We start from the raw sequence: 24318 nt of genomic DNA, 5'->3' as shown, positions 1-24318 counted from the left end.
TTCCAGGTCCTAATATATTGTAGAACATGTTAATAAATTTACATCATGCTTCCTCAATGACCACTCCCAGGTCTGATGATTTATTAGTAAAGATGCACTTCAGTAATTAATGCAGGCAATTTTGATCACTTAATACTTTGTGTATCTCTACCATATGGATATTATATTAAGTTTTTGTGATAGCACATTTTTTAAGACCTGACCTGAAGTCAAAAATGAAAAAAAAAAAAAAAAAATCCTATATATTCTGTCACCAAAATATGGCAACACAAAAAATTAGTTTGCAGAAAGTAAATTTATTCACAAGTTGATAATAGAGATATATGAAAAACCTGTAATTTGTCTACTGAGATTTGACTTTGCAAGTCATCATTATAAAGGTTTTTCAATGCTTGAAACAAAGTAATATGTCATATTGACATTTAATATTTGAATTAAATTTGTATAACATATTGAAGTAATTGTGATTAAAGTTTTTTTTCCTAAGTAATATTTGTTTCACATTTATCATTTCATGAATGCTTAATATGTATGAATTCAGCTTTTCTCTCAAGGAAACATTGTGTGAGCCATGAATTGTGTGAGCCATGTGCTTGCTAACCAGGTTAACATACTTAAGCTATAATTGTTTATCAAAAGGAAGAAAATGATGTACTGTAAATTTTTTTCTTTGTGACTTGTTTAATCTTTTTAATGTCCTTTTCTAAAGATTATTCAACTTTACTAACAAGTATTCATAGTTTGGTATTCTTTTGAATACAACTTGAATGTAGCTTAAACTGTCCTTGAATTCCTTAAATTACAAAGTATTATCATTTTTTGCCTTATGTGAGTTGTGAGAAGGTACAGATCACATTAGGATTTGGTATTTCTGCATACTACAAAATGTAGAATTTTACAAGTTTAAAAACGCTGTTATTGGTATAATCTTTCTTGAACCCCATAACCTTACAGTAGGAGTAGAAAATATTGCTACAGTGCACATATGACTCAGTAAGACTAAACCATGCACGCAGCTAATTACCTCCCACCATACCTTCACCCTTGGTGCTCACTATTTCCTTCATAATTTCATAGCAGTAGACATTAATACCATACTTTTAAATGTGTAATTTTATCTTTTGGCCCTCCCTTAAAACTAAAGTAAAGTATATTTGTAATATTCATGTGCTGTTTGACCTTAAAGCTCATCTTCTGAAGTAAAATCATAACTTAGTGAAAATTTTGCTTCTCATTGTAAAGCATGCTTCCTGATATATTTTCTAATAATACTACCTAAATTGGATGTTTTGATTTATTTGAGTGAATAGTTTTCTTTGATTTGAAGAATATAGACCAATCTAATTTCTATTACTGTCTTTCTGCTTGTATTAATTTCTACTTATTAACATTAGTTATTTTTTACCTCTAGGTGTTCATATATCTATTTTTATTAATACGTCTTAAAGAGGAGCATTCAGATTTCAAAACTGATTGAGTCTGCAGTTCAGAGAATAAGGATCTGTTTTACAGTGGGCTGTGAATGTTGCTGTCCCTAATGGTCTGCTTAAAAAATTTATTTCCTGAAAATGCTACCTAAGTACTTCCTAATTCATGAGAAATCATTAAATTTTTATAAAATTTATTCTTCCTGGATTCCCTTACAAGGTGATTTTCCTGCCTCAGTGTATATTTTAAGTTTATAAATTAAGAACAGATGACACAATACTCAGTACCTTTTCCTGAATGATAAACTTGCTTATTCACAAAGATGAAAATTTTGAGGAAAAGTCTAAGTAAAATATAAGAAGGAAAAAACATTGTTCTAGATTTCTTTTAATCTAGAAATTCTTACTTCAATAATAACTCTTTATTTTTACTTGCCATATGCCAGATATCATACAATACTAATTAATATCCTCTTGATTTTGGCTGCTCTCAAGAGTACTTTTTGTCTATATTTTGTATACAATATGCTTCATTAATTTTCAAAGCTTATTGAATTTGGGTCTTTTTTTTCCCTGAAATTTTAAATTGTCTTTTTACAGCTTTAAGGCTCAAAGCATAATTATATAATTCACTGTTTGATCATCTCTGATCATTTAATAGTTGCCTTTCCTCTGGCACAATCATTGAATATAAATTCTCATGCTGGGTACTTGTGTGTCTTGAAGACAAATGACAAACACTGCTTTGTCAACTGCAGCAATCACTTTATTAAACTAATAAAACCTTATCCATTTAGATTCTTATCAAGTGGGCAAAATAAATTTTGTTTTAATTTAACCGCATTTTTGTCTTAAGAGTCCAGAAAAATGTTCAGTGCTTTGAGATAATAGGCATGGTACTGTGAAAGTAGTGACCACAATGCTTTCTATATTTGTGTAGCCTGAGACTGTTACCAGCAGTTTCAGACACTGAGATGGCGTAGCTGTCTCACCTTTTCTGAGTTAACACTGGGTAGCTTGGTCACTACATAGATGGAGAGTGTACATCCATACTTTTACCCTCATTCTCTCATTTCTGATTATCTGCTGGTAGTTCCTGGCTTTAATTTTGTTGATTTCAAACTGAGGGAGGGCTTGTGGGTAGCTCAGTGGTAAAAGTAAACACCTGCCAATGCAGGAGCTGCAAGAGATATGGGTTCGATCACTGGGTCAGGAAGGTCCCCTGGAGGAGAAAATGGCAACACAATTCAGTATTCTTACCTGGAAAAATCCCACAGACACAGGAGCCTGGTGGGCTGCAGTCCATAGGGTCCAACAGAGTTGGCCACACCTGAACATGCATGCATAACATAACATATGTATTTATGCAGATCTCTTGGTGGGGGGTGGAAAGGTGTGTTAGCCCTCTAGTACAGTACTGCCAAATTTTCTGTGATGATCTAAATGTTCTCTGTTAGTGTATTGAACAGTACAGAAACAACTAGTCACATGTAGCTTTTGAGCACTTGATATGGGTCATTGTGACTGAAAAATTGAATTTCTAAATTTTATGTAATTGTATAGTCAAAGCTATGGTTTTTCCAGTATTCATATATGGATGTGAGATTTGAACCATAAAGAAAGCTGAGTGCTGAAGAACTGATGCTTTTGAACTGTGGTGTTGGAAAAGACTCCTGAGTTCCTTGGACAGCAAGGAGATCAAACCAGTCAATCCTAAAGAAAATCAGTCCTGGATATTCATTGGAAGGACTGATGCTGAAGCTGAAACTCCAATACATTGACCACCTGATGTGAAAAATTGACTGTAACTTCTCGAAGCTTGAAAGATAGTGGGAGATTCAGAAAACTAATAAAAAGAAAACACTGGAGAAATAAATAAAGGATAAGCACCCTTATATGGGAGTCCAGAGGAAGGAATTTTAGTTGGGGTTCAGAAGGGACTTTATTAAAGAAGGTCTTTTTAAGATAAGACTTTAAGGATGAGAAGAAATTTGAATATGAAAAGAGAGTATGGTTCTATGTGCTTCCTTAGCCAAGTAAAACAAGGCAAGATCATGAATACTCAGATACTATCATCATTTGTATCTTTTCAAAGAGAGAAGAAAGTCATTGCTTTTACCTAGAACTATGCATTATTCTATTCATTCTCTATTCCTATTCATCTTATACTTCCAGGGAACTAGTAGTAGACATACTTGGCATATAACTTTATTAGCAGATGTTTGCAAAATTGAATTAATATCTGCTTGTCCTTGGAGTTTGTCTCTTTTTGTCATTTAATACTTAATTAGTATTCTAACATGATTAAATTTTATGTTGAGTTAATAAGTAAAGATATGGCCTATATTCTCTTGGAATTGGTGCCTTAGTAATGAGAGTATGTGTGGTGAAAGAAATGAAAACATGTTGACAGGAGCATGGTTACAATTTGTGATCCTTGGAGAAAGAAAAAGCATTTGGCGTTTTGAAAATTTATTGAATTAGAATGTGGCCTGAAGCGCTCTTTCACTGAGTGTCATGTAAGCATTTCCAAATGTCAGTACAATGGGATACAGTCTCTGAAATCCAGTCTCATAGAGGAAACCATTATTTGACTCTAAAATAAGATGCAAAACATTCAAAAGCCAATGCTAATACATTAACAAGCTTCCTATTATACTTCAGTTGTTTGTGAAGTATCAGTTAAGTATTTAACAGTCATGTTAACTCTATTACATTAATAATCATGAGTTTTATCTGTTTTGTTTCTTTAGAAAAAGTAACATTCTGCTTTGTTCTATCCTCTGTCTATAAGCTGTAGCTTTCCCCATTAAAAAGTCTCTTGAAAAATATATAATCTCTGATTTTGGATGAGAATGTGAATTAGTAGCATCATTTAAATTTTATATTTTATTCCAGGTCCAGCAATTTAAGCAGGATCCACGCCCAACAACATGTCTTCACTCTGTTTTCAATGTACATACAGGAGATGAGATCCTCTCCTATGAGGAATATGGGCACCTTCAGGTAAAAAGAGGACACTACACATTTTCTTCTGCATTTTTACTCTTTTATATCATAGAATGTTTGAGGCTATTTACATTTTTTAAAAATTAGATTTACATTTTTTTAAAACTTAAATTGTTTAAAATGGAAGTAGAGAATCAACCATGAAATGAAGAAATCCAGAGGAACTGAATTATTGTGATTGAGCATTAAATATTATTGTGTTCTTGGTCCAAAAGCAAAAAGGGCAGCTGGAGGGATTATAATACTACTATCTAGAAGAAGGAAAGGATCCTACAGCTTTTTCAGTGACAAAAGCTTGTGCTCATTATCAAATTTGAGGAATTTCAATATTTAGGAACTAGGGAATAAAAGACAACTGACAGTAATATAACAGCAGATCAGAAGTTTTTGTTACATGATAGTCCATTTCTAATAAATCAGCCTTCAATGATGCTAAAAATGTACCACTAAAATGATAATTTCAAATCGCATTTCTGGGTTAAGTTTTATATTATTTTAAATTCTATGTATAAATTTTATATGCTAAGAATACACTATAAAGCTTCATATTTTGTTTTCATTTTTTCTCACATCTGTGTACCCCTTTGCCTTGTTTCTAGTACACAAGTATTATATATGCTATTTATCTTTAATGGATTTTCTTCCTCTTCATCATTTGGTTTTGTTGTCTTTAGAATAGAATACTTACTATTCATATATTCCTTACTAAAGTATGAGTATCTCCTTTTTATAGTTCCTTTCTCTCTAGAGATCTGAAACATCTTACTTTAGAATGACTCCTCCAAACACAGAAAGTTCAGTGTCCCCATTTCTATGCAGCAGAAACTCTTAATAGTTATTTGTAACCAGTTCTGTGGAGATTTAATGTTACACAAATATGTGGTTGTTCAGCTGTCTCATAATTTTTCAAACAATTAGGTTTTCTGTACCTTTTGCTCTCACAGATATGTTTACTTTTTGACGTAGGGTTTTTAGAAGGTAATGATTCATTTGTTTTTGTATCTTAGAATTTGAATGTAATGCCTAGCACATAGTCGGTTTCAAATAAATGCTGGTCAGCCTGTTATTTGGTAGTCCCATACATTTTGCCACTTACTGATATTTTCTCACAGAAGCCTCCTAAAAATCACAGCAGAGAGCTCTTTGAGATATTGCTGTAGTTGGCTGTCAATGGAAATGAAATTTCTTTGAGATGATTTCTAACAGGCCAGTGTCAGTGCTCTATGAGAATATTTGGGTGACCCAATGGGATGAAGCTCTTGCTTACTATGTTCTGAGCAAAGTCACTCAAGAGTTAATGTTGATCTTTTATAAAATCCTCCATCTTTTTATGTGGCCCACTTGGACTTTGACAAGACTCTGAGACCTACTGTACTTTGAGTGCTGGGAAGTCAAGAGACATTCAGGATAGTCCTGATTCCTGAGAGAGTTACCCCCACTGGCAGGCCCTGGTGGCACACAGCTGCTTTGTCCAAGGCATCTAGGGCACAAATAATTTTCTGCCCCAACTTTCTGTCTGTTACTCAGAAAGGATTGGAGGAGAGTCAACGAAGGCACAGGGCACCAAGGCTATTAGTGGGTAATAATCTTCTGGATTAGAATTATATGATAAGAAAATTATACCTTACCTCCTCTTTGTTTTTACCTCAAGTTAGCTGTTTCCTGGCTAAATGAAAATTTTTCACTGCTTCTCATTTGTTTGTTTATGGGATAACTTTATTGAGATATAATTCACATAATATATAATTTGCCTATGTAAAGTATACAGCTTTTTAATATATTCACAAAGTTGTTCAATCAACATTGCAGAACATCTTCCTCATCCCCGAACGAAATCCAGTACCTGTTAGCAGTCACTCCTCATCTCCTTCAAAGACCCCCACTGTAGGCAATTACCAGTCTACTTTCTGTCTGTATGAACAAGCCTATTTTGTACATTTCATATAAATGGAATCATATACCATGTGGTCTAATGTGACCGATTTCTTTCTTTTAGTGTAATGTTTTCAAGGTTTGTCCATGTTGTGCTATTTATCTTTCACGGCTTATTTTCTCGAGAAAATGTATATAGCCCTTTCAGAATTCTATGAGAATCTTAATTTTTGGTTAAAGGGGACATTATTGTCTTCTTTTGTTTGTTTTGTTTAGAGCATACAATATTTATCTTTAATAGACTAATAAACTAAAAGAAAAAGCCTCATTTTTAGAATACATTTTTCATAAATATATTTTAAATGTTTGATAAATATGTTGCTACAGTTGCTTATGTAAGTTCTGTATTCTCTGAATACAGGATGTGCTGCCTGTTGTTTATGGTGGCCTAGTCCTAATGTCTTACCGTCCAATAATTTTTTCATTTACCCACTCTTGAATTGGATTCACATTATGTAGCTGCCCAAGGGACGAAACTATTTCAAAGTGAAAGTGAAGTCGCTCAGTCGTGTCCGACTCTTCTCGACCCCATGGACTACAGCCCACCAGGCTCCTCCGTCCATGGGATTTTCCAGGCAAGAGTACTGGAGTGGGATGCCATTGCCTTCTCTAAATCTACAGTTTCAAAATAAATCTTAGAAAGCAAATGTCATAAAAATATTCCTAATCAACTGTTAATAACCATCATAGTGAATTTGAGGATTTTAGGGTTTTATATACAAAGCTGAGATTTTATTATGAACTAAATCCACAGCTCCTCTATTTTTCATAGGAAAGAAGACAGTTTTATATGCTACTACAAGAGCAAATGACTTGTAATCTTAGCTTTTACATTTAATTTTGTAACATAGTATTTTTGTCATTTTCTTTAACCTATTGTAGTGTTTGTTGGTTTTCAGATAAATGCAGTGTCTCTGTATCTCCTTTACCTTGTGGAAATGATTTCCTCAGGACTCCAGATTATCTACAACACTGATGAGGTATGATTTTCCCAAATTTCATCTCTAAGAATACCTTTTTTCTTTTACTTTTTAAAACATTTTTAATTGTGTAAATTGGGTTATTCTTAAACTCATATAGTCAGGTAAGGAATTCTGAATGCTCAGCTAAAGAGTCTTTATATTATCAATGCAAAGCACTTTAAAAATAAACAAAATATGTAACAGGTTGTAAAACTCTACTCTTATGAAGGCTATATTTCAAGTATTCTGAAATAAAATCTTGTAACTTTCAAAAATTTTAGTAACTATAAAAATAAAAGCCTTTCCAGATTTTCTCAGAATTATTGTCTTCTTTTCCTTTGTTGCTTTTTGTAACCCATCCTTTTAATAGTAAAAATTCATTTATCATGTTTTGTTATTTTTGTTTGACTTCAGTAGAGTTCTTAATTTTTTCAAAAAATAAGTATCATGTTTTTATTCTTATTAGGAAATTTGAAAATAACTGTATCACAAAGTTGAGAAATTTTTCATAGGCCCTAATGCTTGAACAAACATACAGACAGACCCATATGTTAACGTATTTTGAATTGTGTCACAGTTGAAGTAAAAAACTATTATTATTGAGATGGTATACAGAGTGAGAAGGGCACCCCTGGTGGCACAGCAGTAAAGAGTCTGCCTGCAGTGCAGGAGAGGTGGGTTTGATCTCTGAGTCAGGAAGATCCTCTGGAGAAAGAAATAGCAACCCACTCCAGTATTCTTGCATGGGAGATCCCATGGACAGAGGAGCCTGGCAGACTGCAGTCCATGGGGTCGCAAAGAGTGGGACACCACTTAGCGGCTAAACCACCAGCGAATACAGTGAGAATTCTATCAAAGAGTAGATATATTATACAGTTATATATTAGTTATTATTTTTTCCTAAGATCCATGCATAGAGAACAGTTTATCATACTAAACAGTAAAGTCATCACTGGACTGCACTCAGGGTGCTATGAAATCAGTACATGTAGCCCTGTCCTCCAGTAGTTCATAATCTTATACATCCACTGTACCTTTTTAATACACATAAGTGAAACCTATTTGGAAATACAGCTAAATAATAAAGAAGCAATAATAATAATAAATAACAGTAACTACTTATGGTTTCTTGTTTTATTTATCAAAGAACTACATGTTATCATCCAACTAGTTCTCAGTTTTCATAGTGTTGTGAAAATAGTGATGCTCAAATATTTTGGGTAGGGGAGGGGTTGGGAATCAGACTAATCTTACGTATATATTAACTAAATACAAAGTTCACCTAAGTCAGGCCCTCTGTTTATTAAAAGAGAGAGCTCATTTATATCTGTTGGAGGGGGCAAGGTAATGAACTACCACATGGTATTCTATGTTTCGTTTTAGGACATACTCTATAAATAACCTAAAAGTAGATTAAAATAAGCAAGAACTGTATCATTCAGAATGGATCCCAAGAAACTTACTTTATTTAACATTAAAGAACCTCACATACCCCCATAAGTTCAGTTCAGTTCAGTCACTCAGTCGTGTCCCACTCTTTGTGACGCCTTGGACTGCAGCATGCCAGGCTTCTCTGTCCATCACCAACTCCCGGAACTTACTCAAACTCATGTCCATCGAGTCAGTGATGCCATCCAACCATCTGTTATCACCTTCTCCTGCCTTCAATCTTTCCCAGCATCAGGGTCTTTTCCAATGAGTCAGTTCTTCACATCAGGTGGCCAAAGTATTGGAGTTTCAGCTTCAGCATCAGTCCTTCCAGTGAATATTCAGGACTGATTTCCTTTAGGATTTACTGGTTTGATCTCTTTGCAGTCCAAGGGACTCTCAAGAGTCTTCTCCATCACCACAGTTCAAAAGCAGCAATTCTTCGGCACTCTGCTTTGTTTATAGCCTCTTTCACATCCATACATGACTACTGGAAAAATATGACATTTTATTTTGTGTTTAATTTTTCCTTCCTTTTTGTGGAAAGGCTTCATTGTATGGAAAGATTCATAATTCTTTAATAAAATAAGGGAACTTTTAGACTTTGATGACCCAAAGTCATTAACCCAAAGACTATTAAGTCTCAAAGAACACTTTGAAAGTAAAGATTTACAAAGGGTGAAATTTTGTCTTTCTTTTTACATTTTAGATTTGCTCTTATTTTTTGTTAAACTATTAAAAAGTGTTAACTGTATGTTGTGTGTTAGATTATATCTGCTAAATCATTATAAATGGAGATGGAAAAATGTCTGTATGGATTTTAATGTCCCTTTTCTAGTATTATGCTGTTATATGACTCTCATTTTAGTGTGCTTTAATTGGTCACAAGTCACAGTATCATGTCAGTTTTGTAAACAGTAACTTCAAACATCTTTCTACAAGCTTAGAATTTAAGTGGAAATAGCATTAACTGGGGATAACACTTGGAGTGGTTATAGAACCAGTTGTACTGATGGAAATTTGTAAAATGATCCTGCGAACTCCAGTTCCTTTAGATAAATATGTTTGAAGCTTTGTTTTTTCAAGAATGGTCAGATGATTATTTCTTTAGCTGTTTGGTGGAAGTGTAGGTTGTAAGCCTTCTACATAAAAATACTATACAAATCTGTAGGTGTCTGTTCAACATGAAACCTGGAAAAGTCTCTTTTGCCAACTGTGTATCATGTGCCATTTACTTTTTATTTTGCAAAGATTCCTTTTACTATCAAAGCCCAGAAGATCTTTTCAAATGTTTTTAGATTGGGTGACATGTGGAATTAATTTCTTGCTGTATAAACTACCTATTTCTGAGTAACAAATTGCCTCAGAGCTTAGTGGCTTAAAAGAGCAAACATTTATTATCTCATAGTTTCAGTGAGCCAGGAATTCAGGAGAAACTAACCAGGATGTTGCTGACATGGAGTCTCTCATAAGTTGGATTCAAATAATAAGGCAGATTTACGGTTAACTGAAGGCTTAACTGAGCCTGGAGGGCCCTAGGATGGTTCACTCACATGGTTGTGGACAGGAGGCCTCTCCATAGAGCTGCTTGAGTGCCTTTACTGTATGTCAGGTGGCTTTTTCCAGAGAAAGTGATCCCAAAGAGCATGATGGAAGTACAGTGCTTTTTTTACAACCTTGTCTGGGAATCACCCTCCATCATTTTACAGTATCCTCTATTACATTGGTCAGTCTTAAATCAGTGTGAGAGGGAATTGCACAGGGCATAAATAGTAGGCATTGGGTATGATTGGGAGCCAGCATACTAAACAGTGGTGGCTAAGTGACCTTTGTTAGATGTTTTAAGATATAATTTTTTTCTCTTATATACTGAGACTTTAATTTTAAAAATAGGTTTTTAACTTATTATTTAGTGAGCTTTGACTTTTGCTTTGTTTGCATGTTTTCTCCTTAAAATACTAGCAGACCTTTTTTTTTTTTGCTTCTGTTTATTGTGTGGATACTTTTGTGTTACAGACTGTCTCTTGATGTGAAATGGTTTTCAAGCTGAACTTGAGGGGTTTCTGTCTTTTAATAGTTAGAATAAATCTCTATAATTATTGAGGTGTTGCAAGGTATTCTTAGTTCCTGCTTTTCAACAATGTACACACAAAAATGAATAGGTTACTCAAAAGTATTTATAGATGTTTTTCTCTAAGAAAGAAAGGTATTATTGTTCTTGTTTCTCAAATTTATAGGAAGCAATGATAGTGATAATAGTAGTAGTTAACTCAACATAATAACATAACACTTAACATAATAGCATTTATTATGTGCTACCATTGTTCAAAGTACTTTGCACATATAAACAATTTTAATCTTCACAAAACTATCAACTTGGTATAGTTATTATCTTCATTTTACAAATGATGAAAATAATGGAGAGTCAAGAAATAACTTGTCCAGGGTCACACAGATAGTCATTGACAGCGCTGGGATTTAAACTATGCAGCCTGGCACCAGAGTCCACTCATTCTATTGATAGTGTTCTATCTCTGCTTATTCTGTACAGATATGAGTGACACATGTCATGTGACATCTTCATGTTCAAGTATTGAGGGCAACCAGACTGACTCAGAGTTTGCCTGTTTATTCATGTTTTGCATGTTTACTCAGTCATGCATTCTTTCATGAACCAAGCTTATTTGGCAAATATTTATTGAGTTTCTAAAATAGACCAAATAGAATATAGCAGTGAGAAAAGATATTAGTCTATAATGCCATGAAATTCAAATTATAATAAGGAAAACAGAATTAATAAATATTTAAATATAGGCTATAATGTCCTGAAATGATACATAATTTTTTTTAAGCATGTAAGGGGGAAAATAGAAAATAAACTATAAAACTTTTAAGTAGAGTTATTAGGACAGGCTTTTCTGGAAAAGAGCTTTTGAGCAAATATCTGGATGAAATAAGGAAACAAGTCATTGTCATGCAAGCTATGTTAATTATTGGTAATGTGTCATAGAAACAAGGCAAAAATGCTATTAGGTTTAAATTGCTTTATACATTTCTTAGGTAAACTACATTAGTTATGCTCATCTCATCTTTTACATGTTGTACTTTTTTTTTTGTCTGATATGTTCATTAAGTTTACAAACATGATTGTGAATTTTTCTCCATTTAGTTCTGTAATTTTCTGGTTTATTAGTATGTATATATGTGTGTGTACTTGTACATGAATATGTATGTGTGTATCTATATGTATGTATAAATATATACACATATATATATGTGTATTTGTTTTTATAAAATTACAGGCATGTGATTTGAGATTGTTGTACTTTTTAGTTGGAAATGTCCCATTTTAACTCCTATTAAATTTCTTTGTCAAAATTTATCTTGAGAGACCAGTTCCTTTTCATTAGTGTTTGTATGGCATTTCTAAAACTTTCATTTATTTTAAAATGGTGTTCCTATTTGTATCTGGTATCTTTTGTAAGCATCATATAGTTATTATTTTTTAAATCTAGTTTGGCAGTCTTTTTCTTTTAATTGGAGTACTTAATTCATATACATTTAATGTAAATATTGATATACCTTGGTTTAAGCCTTTTATCTTTCTGTTTGTTATTGGTCTTATCTATTCTTTGTACCCTTTTTTCCTTCTTAGATTTATTTATTTATTTATTTAATTTGTTGTTATACCAGTTGTTATATTATTTTTTAGTGGCTACTTTAGAAAAGACAGCAACTTCAGAGTCTACTCAAATTTATACTTTGCTTTCAGTTCAGTTCAGTTGCTCAGTCGTGTCCAACTCTTTGCAACCCCGTGAACTGGAGCACACCAGGCTTCCCTGTCCATCACCAACTCCTGGATCTTACTCAAACTTATGTCCATAGAGTCGGTGATGCCATCCAACCATCTCATCCTCTGTCATCCCCTTCTCCTCCTGCCTTCAATCTTTCCCAGCATCAGGGTCTTTTCCAAGGAGTCAGTTCTTTGCATCAGGTGGCCAAAGTATTGGAGTTTCAGCTTCACCATCAGTCCTTCCAGTGAATATTCAGGACTGATTTCCTTTCAGATGGACTGATTTAATCTCCTTGCAGTCCAAGGGACTCTCAAGAGTCTTTTCCAACACCAGAGTTCAAAATCATCAATTCTTTGGTGCTCAGTTTTCTTTATAGTCCAACTCTCACATCCATTCATGACTACTGGAAAAACCATAGCCTTGACTAGATGGACCTTTGTCGGCAAAGTAATGTCTCTGCTTTTTAATACGCTGTTTAGGTTTGTTGTAGCTTTTCTTCAAAGGAGGCAAGTGTCTTAATTTCATGACTGCAGTCACACAATCTGCAGTGATTTTGGAGCCTAAAAAAATAAAGTCTCTCACTGTTTCTATTGTTTCCCCATCTGTTTGCCATGAAGTGATGGGACCAGATGCCATAATCTTAGTTTTGTGGATGTTGAGTTTTAAGCCAACTTTTTCACTCTCCACTTTCACTTTCATCAAGAGGCTCTTTAGTTCTTCTTTGCTTTCTGCTTTACAGATAATTTGAGAACCTTGCCACATTTTATCTCTACATACTTACTTACTACCTACTATTGTGGTTTTGTTTGTCTTTATTTTAATACTACATATATTTTCAAACAGAACAAAACCTCACTATTATTGATGTTTACATCAATATTGAACTGTATATTCATTCATATACATATACCTGTGTGTTAGTCATTCAGTTCTGTCCAACTGTTTGTGACTCCACGGTCTGTTAGCCCATCAGGCTCCTCTGTCCATGGGATTCTCCAGGCAAGAATACAGGAGTGGGTTGCCAATTCCTTCTCCAGGGGATATTCCCGACCCAGGGATTGAACCCAGGTCTCCCTCATTGCAGGCAGATCCTTTATGACTGTACATATACCTACCCATGTACCATTATGATGATAACCTTTCTTTCCTGGGATATTCTGTCTGGGACCATTGTCCATTCCTTATTTATTGTTTTTTTAAAAATATCTTTGTTTCCATTTTAATTTTGAAATATATTTTAAGTTGACAGTTTTTTTCTTTCAACACTTTAAATATGTCATTATCTTGTTGTTAGACTTCCATTGTTTTTGTTAATAAATCAGCTTGAATTTCATTGTTTCTATGAAAATATTGTCTACTTGGGCTGCTTTAAAATTTGTATTTGAATTTTTTTAGTTTCACTAAGATGTGCTAGCTGTGCTGTTCTTTGTATTTATCCTCCTTGGGGCATGTGGAAGTTTTCAAATAGTCTAGTTTAGTATCTTTGGGAAGGTTTTGGAAGTTCTCACCTAGGGTCTACTGAAACATTGTTTGTGCTCCATTTTTTTTTTTCTTTTACCAAGCTACTTGTATATTCAACCCTTACACTTTGTTCCATATCTTTTTATCTCCTTTTTTCTGTCCCTTTTCCTATCCCTTTTACTATTTTTATAAGTATGTTCAAACCAAAGAATGTTCAAACTACCACACAATTGCACTCATCTCACATGCTAGCAAAGTAATGCTCAAAATTTTCCAAGTGAGGCTTCAATAGTACATGAATTGAGAACTTCCAGATGTTCAAGCTGGATTTAGAAAAGGCAGAGGAACCAGAGATCAAATTGCCCACATCTGCTGGATCATAGAAGGAGCAAGAGAGTTCCAGAAAAATGTCTACTTCTGGTTTATTGACTACACCAAAGCCTTTGACTGTGTGGAAAATTCTTAAAGACATGAGAGTATCAGACCACCTTACCTGTCTCCTGAAAAATCTGCATTCTGGTCAAGTGGCAACAGTTGGAACCGGACATGGAACAACAAACTAGTTCCAAATTGGGAAAGGAGTATGTCAAGACTGTATTTTGTCACCCTGCTTATTTAACTTATACACAGAGTATATCATGCGAAATTCCGAGCTGAATGAAGCACAAGCTGGAGTCAAGATTGCCAGGAGAAATATCAATAAACTAAATGCACATGACACTACCCTTATGGCAGAAAGCAAAGAAGAACTAAAGAACCTCTTACTGAAAGTAAAAGAGGAAAGTGAGAAAGCTGGCTTGAAACTCGACATTCAAAAAACTAGGATCACGGCATCTGGTCCCATCACTTCATGGCAGATAGATGGGTAAACAGTGGAAACAGTGAGAGACTTTATTTTCTTGGACTCTAAAATCACTGCAGATGGTGACTGCGCTCATGAAATTAAAAGATGCTTGCTCCTTGGAAGAAAAGCTATAACAAATGTAGACAGTGCATTAAAAAGCAGACATTGCTTTGCCAACAAAGGTCCGTCTAGTCAAAGTTGTGGTTTTTCCAGGAGTCATGTATGGATGTGAGAGTTGGACTATAAAGAAAGCTGAGTGCCAAAGAATTGATGGTTTTGAACTGTGGTGTTGGAAAAGACTCTTGTGAGTCCTTTGGACTGCAAGGAGATCAAATCAGTCAGTCCTAAAGGAAATCAGTCCTGAATATTCACTGGAAGGACTGATGGTGAGGCTGAAACTCCAATACTTTGGCCACCTGATGCAAAGAACTGACTCCTTGGAAAAGACCCTGATGCTGGGAAAGATTGAAGGCAGGAGGAGAAGGGGACAACAGAGGATGAGATGGTTGGATGGCATCACTGACAAAATGGACATGGATTTGGGTGGACTCCGGGAGTTGGTGATGGACAGGGAAGCCTGGCGTGCTGCGGTTCATGGGGTCACAAAGAGTTGGACACGACTGAACGACTGTACTGAACTGAACTGAAAATATGTGGTGGGTAAATATTGCTTTGTCATGTAAGATTTTTTTATACTGCTTCATTCCACTTTCTAGTTTTTTGGGGATTTTCACATCAGTGCTCTTAATGGATATTGGTGTATATTTTGTTGTTTTTGTTTCTTTGTATAACATCTTTGACTTTGGTATTAGTTTAATAAAGTCCTCATTCAAATGTTTAAGAAGCATTTCTTCCTCTTTCTTAGAAGTTTTTATGAAAGATTTGTGTTAATTCTTCTTTAAACATTTGGTAGAATTTATTGGTGAAGCTGGCTATTGTTGTTGTTTAGTCACTAAGTTGTGTCTGACTCTTTTGCAACCTCCTGGACTGTAGCCTCTGAGGTTCCTCTGCCACTGGGATTTCCCAGACAAGAATACTGTAGTTGGTTGTCATTTCCTCCTCCAAGGGATCTTCCTGACCTAAGGATCGAACCCAGGTCTCATGCATTGCAGGCAGATTCTTTGCCATCTGAGCCACTGTGCAGCCTGAAGTTGCCTGGGTTTTGGTTTCCTTGCTATGAGGATTTTTTATTATTGATTCAGTGCCTTACTATGTGTCTACTCAGATTTTTGTTTGTTTCTGAGTCAGTGTTGGTAGTTTGTGTCTTTCCAGGACTTTGTCCATTTCATCTAGGTTATTAATCCTTTTTTCCCCCTCCAAAGTTGGCATTAATACCTCCTCTTTCACTCCTTAGTTTAGTAATTTAAATCATAGCTCCTTTTTTACTTAGTCAGTTTGGATAAAGATTTATCAGTTTTACTGGTTTTTTTCAAAGAATCAACTTTTGGTTTTACTGATTTACTGTTTTTCTCTTCTCTATTTTATTTATTTCCTCTGTGGTCCTTATTATTTCCTTTCTTCTGGTTTGAAGGGGTTTATTTTGCTCTTATTTTTCTAGTTTCTTAAGGTAGAAGATTAGGTTATTGATTTGAGATCATTCTGCTTTTCAGATACAGGCATTTGTGGTTATAAATTTCCCTCTTCAGCCTGCTCAGCTGCATCCCATTATTTTTGTTATATTACGGTTTTATGTTCATTCATCTCAGTGTATTTTCTAATTTCCCTTGTGATGTGTTCTTTGACCCCTTGGTTGTTAGCAGGCTATTGTTTCATTTTCATATATTGGTGAATTTTCCAAATTTTCTTCTGTTATTGATTTGTAGTCTCATTCCATGGTGACTCAAGAATAATTTGGAGTGATTTTGGTATAATTATTGAATTCAATGATTTGATATAATTATTGAATGCAATTCTTATTATTGCCCTTTAAACTCATTTTTAAAATTTTGGTTCCTTACTATAATTTCTACATCTTTACTGATTCTCCATATTAGTGAGATGTTTTTCTCACCAAATCATCTTCAGTTCTTTGTAGATGTATGTAACTCTCCTTTAACCTTCACTTGCTACTTTTGCAAAGCTTTAAGTTCAGATGGAGGTGTGAGATTAGGTCTCAGGTCTTTTCTAATTATGAACACAACTGTGTGCTGTGCTTAGTCGCTCATTCATGTCCAACTCTTTGTGACCCCATGAGCTGTAGCCCACCAGGCTCGTCTGTCCATGGGATTCTCCAGGCAAAAATACTGGAATGGAATGCCATGCCTTCCTCCAGGGGATCTTCCTGACCCAGGAATTGAACTTGGGTCTCCTGCATTGTAGGTGAATTCTTTAGCACTTAAGCTGCCAGGAAAGCACAACTGTACACATGTGCATATCCTTATGGCTTCCCAGGAATATATTGGAGATTTACACAGCCCACTATGGACTTCTCATGGCCCATCTTTTAAAAAGAAAGATTTTAGATAGTTGAAATATTAAATAGTTGCCACTCATTATGCCTAGGCAGCTATGTAATATATGCCTAGGGATAAGGCTGTATGCGTTGTACAAGCACCAGGTCAGATCATTTAAAGAAAACCTCTCTGAGTAAATGTATCCAGAAAGCTGTCAGACTCTTCAAATAGTGACAGTTTACCAAGACAGTGATTTGGGTGAGTTCCAAACCTTTTTTGTTCCTTCTGGTGGCTTTAGTCTGCTAATTTTCATAACTACTATGAGGCTTCGATAAAGCAAGGGAGAGGGAATAGAAAACAGAGCAATTCAATACATTCCAATGCTTAGTCTACTTCGTGAGATTTCCTTATTTAATGCTCCTTGCATTGTTACAAGCTCTTGTTTAAGTTTCAGAGTTCTGGAAAAGTTGATTTTTATTATTTTTGTCAGTATTCCTATTGCTTTTATGGATGACTAACTAGTTTTTCTGAGATCTTTGTTATTCTCTGAATTGAATTCCCATTTGTAATTATTTTTAATGTAAATTTCTCTTCATATCTCACCCCACCAACAGCTTTTTATCCTGCAGTTTACTCTTTCTATAAACTCAGTTAACCCTAATGTATTTTTATAACTGCAGTAAAAAATAACTTAATTGTATATCTGATATTTATATAATATTGTTACATCAATTATACCTCAGTTTTTTAAAAAAATAAGCTTCAATATTCTGCAAACATTTTATCACATTTAAACATCTGTAAATAGCGCATTTAGTTGCCATTTGAGATTCTGTACCATGTGTCAGAAATGTGTGACTAAATGCCTACTGTTCACTCATTCTCAAATATTGAGTGAACACCTATTGTAAGCCAAGACTTTGCTTAGGCATTGTGTAACAGTAGTATTGGTATACAGTTTGTTTTGCTGAATATTTATACTCATTTTTAACAGTATATTTGAGAAGTTCTTAGACTTCAGCTATTACCTTGATAATGCTTGTCACTTCACTGATTTCACAATCAGTGAATTTTTACTTATGTCCAAATTAGTGTCTTTGAATTTTTTAAAAAACTAACACAAAACTATCAAGTGATTACATAGAAATGTTCTTTTAATTTTTTTGGCTATACAGCTATTATTGAATAAATTTAAGGTTGTCATATTTAATGAAGCTTGTCATATGAATATCTGAAATTTTTCTTTGATCCTGGCCCTTCTAATATCACAGTTCATTATGAAATAGTAGACTGTTTCATCCTATGTCTGTTGGGGATATCTGCAGTGGCTTAAAGGAAAGGTGCTTGTTTTTCTTATATAATGCAATGTTGGAAATGGTTAGCTCTTTGGTCCATCAGTTTCTCTTCTCTTTATCATCTCAGAATGGCTGCTGTAACTACAGGCATCATGGCAAAAAGCGGGGGGAAGGTTGATAAAGTTGATGTATTAGCTACTTTTAATCAGAAGTAGCCCTTTTCATCAGAAACATCAAAAGCGTTCCAAAAGTCCCTAAGAGACGTCTTCTTATGCCTGTTGGTCAGAGCTGTTGTGAGGCCACTTCCAGCTGAACAGGCAGATTGAGAAAGTATTTATTTCTTTTTCCAGCCTGTATAGTTGTGCTCTCCAATCAAAACAGTATGTGAGCCACATATGTAATTAAATATTTTTAGTAGCTAAAATCAAAGTAGCAGATGAAATTTGTTTCAATAATATATTTTATATACTCTTTATGTTGTGGTAGGTCTTCAAAATTTTAACACTGAAAGTTCATCTCAATTGGGACTAGTTGATGACAACCAGCTGCATGTGGCTAATGGCCACCTTACTTATTCCACATGGTTGTTTGTTTTCTTTGCTTGTCCACTTACAGTGTATTGAATTTTCACAGTGTAAGTGTATAAGAATCAGGAAATTACTTTGCTTGAGATATTCTCTTACCCTTTTCTCTCACCCCAAAACCCAGCTTTTCTTGATTAAAGAAAGTCTATTTTACCTCATTTTGTTTTGTTGTTGTGGTGGTCATGTCATAAAGAGATTTTAGTGCCTCCTAAGCCAACGATGGAGAAGGAAATGGCAACCCAGTCCAGTATTCTTGCCTAGAGAATCCCATGGAGGGAGGAGCCTGGTAGGCTACAGTCCATGGGGTTGCAAAGAGTCGGACATGACTGAGTGATAACTTTCAACTTTCAAGCCAACGATAGCTTTGACAAACCTAGACAGTATATTAAAAGCAAAGATAACACTTTGCTAGCAAAAGTCTGTATATTCAAAGCTATAGTTTATCCAGTAGTCATGTACAGATGTGAAAGTTGGACCATAAAAAAGACTGAGCACAGATGAATAGATGCTTTTTAGTTGTGGTGCTGGAAAAGACTCTTAAGAGTCCATTGGACAGCAGGGAGATCAAACCAGGCACTCCTAAAGGAAATCAACTAAATCTCCTAAATATTCATTGGCAGGAATTATGCTAAAGGTGAAGCTCCAATACTTTGGCCACCTGATGCAAAGAGCTGACTCATTGGGAAAGACCCTGATGGTGGGAAGGATTGAGGGCAAAAGGAGAAGAGGGCAGCAGAGGAGATGAGATGGTTAGATAGCATCACTGACTCAATGGACATGAACTTGATCAAATTCCGGGAGATGGTGGAGGATGGGGAAGCCTGGCGTGCTGCAGTCCATGGGGTCACAAAGAGTTGGACACAACTTAGTGACTGCACAACAAGCCTACCATATAAACACCAATATATAGATTGGCCAGTCAGTCAGTTCAGTTTAGTCACTTAGCCACTGATAAATACAGATACTTTAAAATAGACAAAATGTTGACCTGTTCATGGAAGATTGTCCCCTAGAAGACCAGTCCAGTCAAATTCACTGTCTTATCAATGCTACCATTCTGTGTCCCACATATCACTCCCATCCCATGCTCTCTTTCTCTCTCAAAACTTTCACATTATTCACACCTCAAATGATAATCCATCTTTCTCTTGGTGATTCTTATGTATATATAATTTATACTGTACTGAAGTGTTATTTTAGAGGTTTCTTGTTATGATTTTTTGTTATGATTTATTTTTGTTGCTTGTTATTTAATATGAAGATTATTACCCACAGATGGGTAAACCTTTTTTGAAGTACTGCACCTAGTTTGGGTTGCTGTAATCTAAGTTGATTTTACAGGCATTGTAGAGGATTCAGATTTTTTTTATTTAGTATTGGAAAAGAGGGCCTTGGAGATCTTTTAATAATAAAAGTGATTTCCAATAATTGCTAAAAATGGACATACCCAGAAAGACATATTTGGTATAGATGATCTCTTGAGCTCTTTTCTAAGCCAGTCTCTGAATTTTTAAAAACAAGTTTATTGACCAAATAAAAATGTTTCCCACACATAAATATTTGTTTCTGGTTCCATATTTATCTTCTGAAATTTTATAAATTGAACTTTGCTAGTTTTGGTTTTTAAGTGTTTTCCATTAAATTAATTAATAAATTTTTATTTTTAAACTTTCTTTTTGGCTGTGCTGGGTCTACATTGTTGCGTGTGGATTTTCTTTAGTTGCAGCAAGCTACTCTTTGTTATGGTCCATGGGCTTCTCACTGCAGTGACTTCTCCTGTTGGGGAGCACAGGCTCTAGGTGTGGACTCAGTAAGTTGTGACGCATGGAATCTAGAGCACGTGGGCTTCAGTAGTTGTGGAGCATAGGTTTAATTTCGCCAGGACACATGGCATCCTTCCAGACCAGGAATAGAACCTTTGTCTGCTGTGTTGGCAGGTAGATTCTTAACCACTGGACCACAAGAGAAGTCCCACTTGTGCGGTTTTGATAGGATATAGAAGAGATGGGATATTTAAATGGTAGTCATAGGACTAAAATGGGTTTTTAATTGTTATTGTGATAGCCTCTCCTTTCAAGATAATGTTGGGAAATTAAAAAAAAAATTTGTGACTATAGTATATTGGTGTAGATTTCTTTACCCAAGTAAAAAAATAGAGTCACCATCAGACATACTCACAAATGTTAGTTGTTACTGTAGTAAAGCTGATAAAGTTTTTCAAATGACAATTTTATGAGGCATAGTAAGCGGGACTCTGGAAGATCGTGAAAGACAGGGGAGCCTGGCGTGCTCCAGTTCATGGGGTCACAAAGAGTTGGACATGACTTAGCAACTCAACAACAACACAAGCTGGAATGGCCTCTTTACTTATTACTGGAAAATACAAATTATCTAAAATTCATAAAATGGTCATTGCTTAATATGAATTTACTTCTTTATTTGAAATGTTATAAGAAAGGAATATAAAATCAGTAATTTTTTATAATAATATCTATTAAACAGTATTACAATTACTTTAGAATTACACATAAGGAATGTCTTGCTTCCTTGGAAATTATCCATTTTAGAAAAGATTTCTATTTGAACAGTAAAATGACTTCTTGTGAAGTAGAATTTATTCATGTTGGTGAAACAAAAAAATATATTGTTGTGTTTTGCTGTAAAGTACATTTTGAGTGATCATTTTTGAATTACAGCATAAAATTTAGCTTTCATAATTAGTCCAAATTACTGTAATAATCTGAAATAAGAAGGGCAATGCCAAAGAATGACCATGCCAAAGAATATTCAAATTACCGCACAATTGCACTGATTTCACATGCTAGCAAGGTAATGCTCAAAATCCTCCAAGCTAGGCTTCAAGAGTACGTGACCCAAGAACCTCCAGATGTACAAGCTCGATTTAGAAAAGGCAGAGGAACAAGAGATCAAATTATCAACATCCGTTGGATCATAGAAAAAGCAGGAGAATTCCAGAAAAGCATCTACTTTTGCTTCATTGACTACGGCAAAGCCTTTGACTGTGTGGATCACAACAAACTGGAAAATTCTTAAAGACATGGGAATACCAGACCACCTTACCATCTCCTGAGAAACCTGTGTGCAGGTCAAGAAACAACAGAACCGCATATGAAACAATGGTCTGGTTCCAAAATGGAAAAGAAGTACATCAAGGCTGTATTTTGTCACCCTGCTTATTTAACTTATATGCAGAGTACATCATGCAAAATGCTGGCCTGGATGAAGCACAAGCTAGAATCAAGAGTGCCAGGAGAAATATCAATAACCTCAGATAGGAAGATGATACCATCCTTATGGCAGAAAGCAAAGAGAAACTAAAGAACCTCTTGATGAAGGTGAAAGAGGAGAGAGAGGAAGCTGGCTTAAAACTCAACATTAAAAAAACTAAGACCTTGCCTTCCAGTCCCATCACTTTATGGCAAATAGAAGAGGAAAAATTGGAAACAGTGACAGACTTTATTTTCTTGGGCTCCAAAATCAGTGTGGGTGGTGATGGCAGCCTTGAAATGAAAAGATACTTGCTCCTTGGAAGAAACACTATGACAAACCTAGACAGTGTGTTAAAAAGCAGAGACATCATTTTGCCCACAACGGTCTTTATGGTCAAAGCTGTGGTTTTTCCAGGAGTCATGTATGGATGTGAGAGTTGGACCATAAAGGAAGCTGAGTGCTGAAGAATTGTTGCTTTTGAACTGTGGTGTTGGAAAAGACTCTTGAGAGTCACTTCACTACAAGGAGATCAAAGGATTGATTTCCTAAAGGAAATCACTGATTTCCCATGAAGTGATGGGACCAGATGCCATGATCTTAGTTTTTGAAATGTTGAGCTTTAAGCCAACCTTTTCACTCTCCTCTTTCACTTTCATCAAGAGGCTTTTTAGCTCCTCTTCACTTTCTGCCATAAGGGTGGTGTCATCTGCATATCTGAGGTTCTTGATATTTCTCCCAGCAATCTTGATTTCCTAAAGGAAATCAGTCCTGAATATTCATTGGAAGGACTGATGCTGAAGCTGAAGCTCCAATTCTTTGGCCACCTGATATGAAGAGTCAATTCACTGGAAAAGACCCCTGATGCTGGGAAAGATTGAAAGCAGGAGGAGAAGGGGATGACAGAAGCTGAGATGGCTGGATGGCATCACAGTAAACATGAGTTTCAGCAAGCTCCAGAGATGGTGAAGGACAGGGAGGCCTGGTGTGCTGCACTACATGGAGTCACAAAGAGACACGACTGTTCAACTGAACAACAGCAACAGTGTAAGTGGGAAAGCAAGAACCTCTGAAAGTAACTCAATTTTTTTCCTTTTTTTTTCTTTTTAAAGTATTTATTTTCTAATTGAAGGATAATTGCTTTACAGAATTTTGTTGTTTTCTGTCAAAATAAATCAGCCATAGGTATACATATATCCCCTCCCTCTCGAACCTCCCTCCTATTTCCTTCCCCATCCCACCCTTCTAGATTGATACAGAGCCCCTGTTTGAGTTTCCTGAGACGTCTAGCAATTTCCCGTTAGCTATCTATTTTACATATGGTAACACATGCTAGTAAAGTAATGCTCGAAATTCTTCAAGCACGGCTTCAGCAATACGTGAACTGTGAACGTCCAGATGTTCAAGCTGGTTTTAGAAAAGAGAGGAACCAGAGATCAAATTGCCAACATCTGCTAGATCATCAAAAAAGCAAGACTTCCAGAAAAACGTCTATTTCTGCTTTATTGACTATGCCAAAGCCCTTGACCGTGTGGATCACAATAAACTGGAAAATTCTGAAAGAGATGGGAATACCAGACCACCTAACCCACCTCTTGAGAAACCTATATGCAGGTCAGGAAGCAACAGTCAGAACTGGGCATGGACGAACAGACTGGTTCCAAATAGGGAAAGGAGTATGTCAAGGCTGTGTATTGTCACTCTGCTTATTTAACTTATATGCAGAGTACATCATGAGAAACACTGGGCTGGAAGAAGCACAAGCTGGAATCAAGGTTGCTAGGAGAAATATCAATAACCTCAGATATGCAGATGACACCACCCTTACGACAGAAAGTGAAGAGGAACTAAAAAGCCTCTTGATGAAAGTGAAAGAGGAGAGTGAAAAGGTTGGCTTAAAGCTCAACATTCAGAAAACTAAGATCATGGCATCTGGTCCCATCATTTCATGGGAAATAGAT

General features: G+C 35.3%; 1 protein-coding gene across 7 annotated transcripts in view; it reads left to right on the top strand.

The window, feature by feature from the left end:
- The window catches only part of PHKB (phosphorylase kinase regulatory subunit beta), a 213425-nt gene that overhangs the window by 43011 nt on the left and 146096 nt on the right, over positions 1 to 24318 (top strand). For all 7 annotated transcript variants that reach the window (XM_020881709.2, XM_020881707.2, XM_070451354.1 and 4 more), the window contains 2 exons: positions 4326 to 4433; positions 7268 to 7348. In XM_020881709.2, the coding sequence (XP_020737368.2) occupies positions 4326 to 4433; positions 7268 to 7348 (189 nt within the window). The remainder of the gene's footprint in view (positions 1 to 4325; positions 4434 to 7267; positions 7349 to 24318) is intronic.

The sequence above is a fragment of the Odocoileus virginianus genome, chromosome 20, assembly GCF_023699985.2.
Source record: "Odocoileus virginianus isolate 20LAN1187 ecotype Illinois chromosome 20, Ovbor_1.2, whole genome shotgun sequence".
Taxonomy (NCBI): Eukaryota; Metazoa; Chordata; class Mammalia; order Artiodactyla; family Cervidae; genus Odocoileus; species Odocoileus virginianus.
This window is presented reverse-complemented; position numbering and strand designations above follow the sequence as displayed.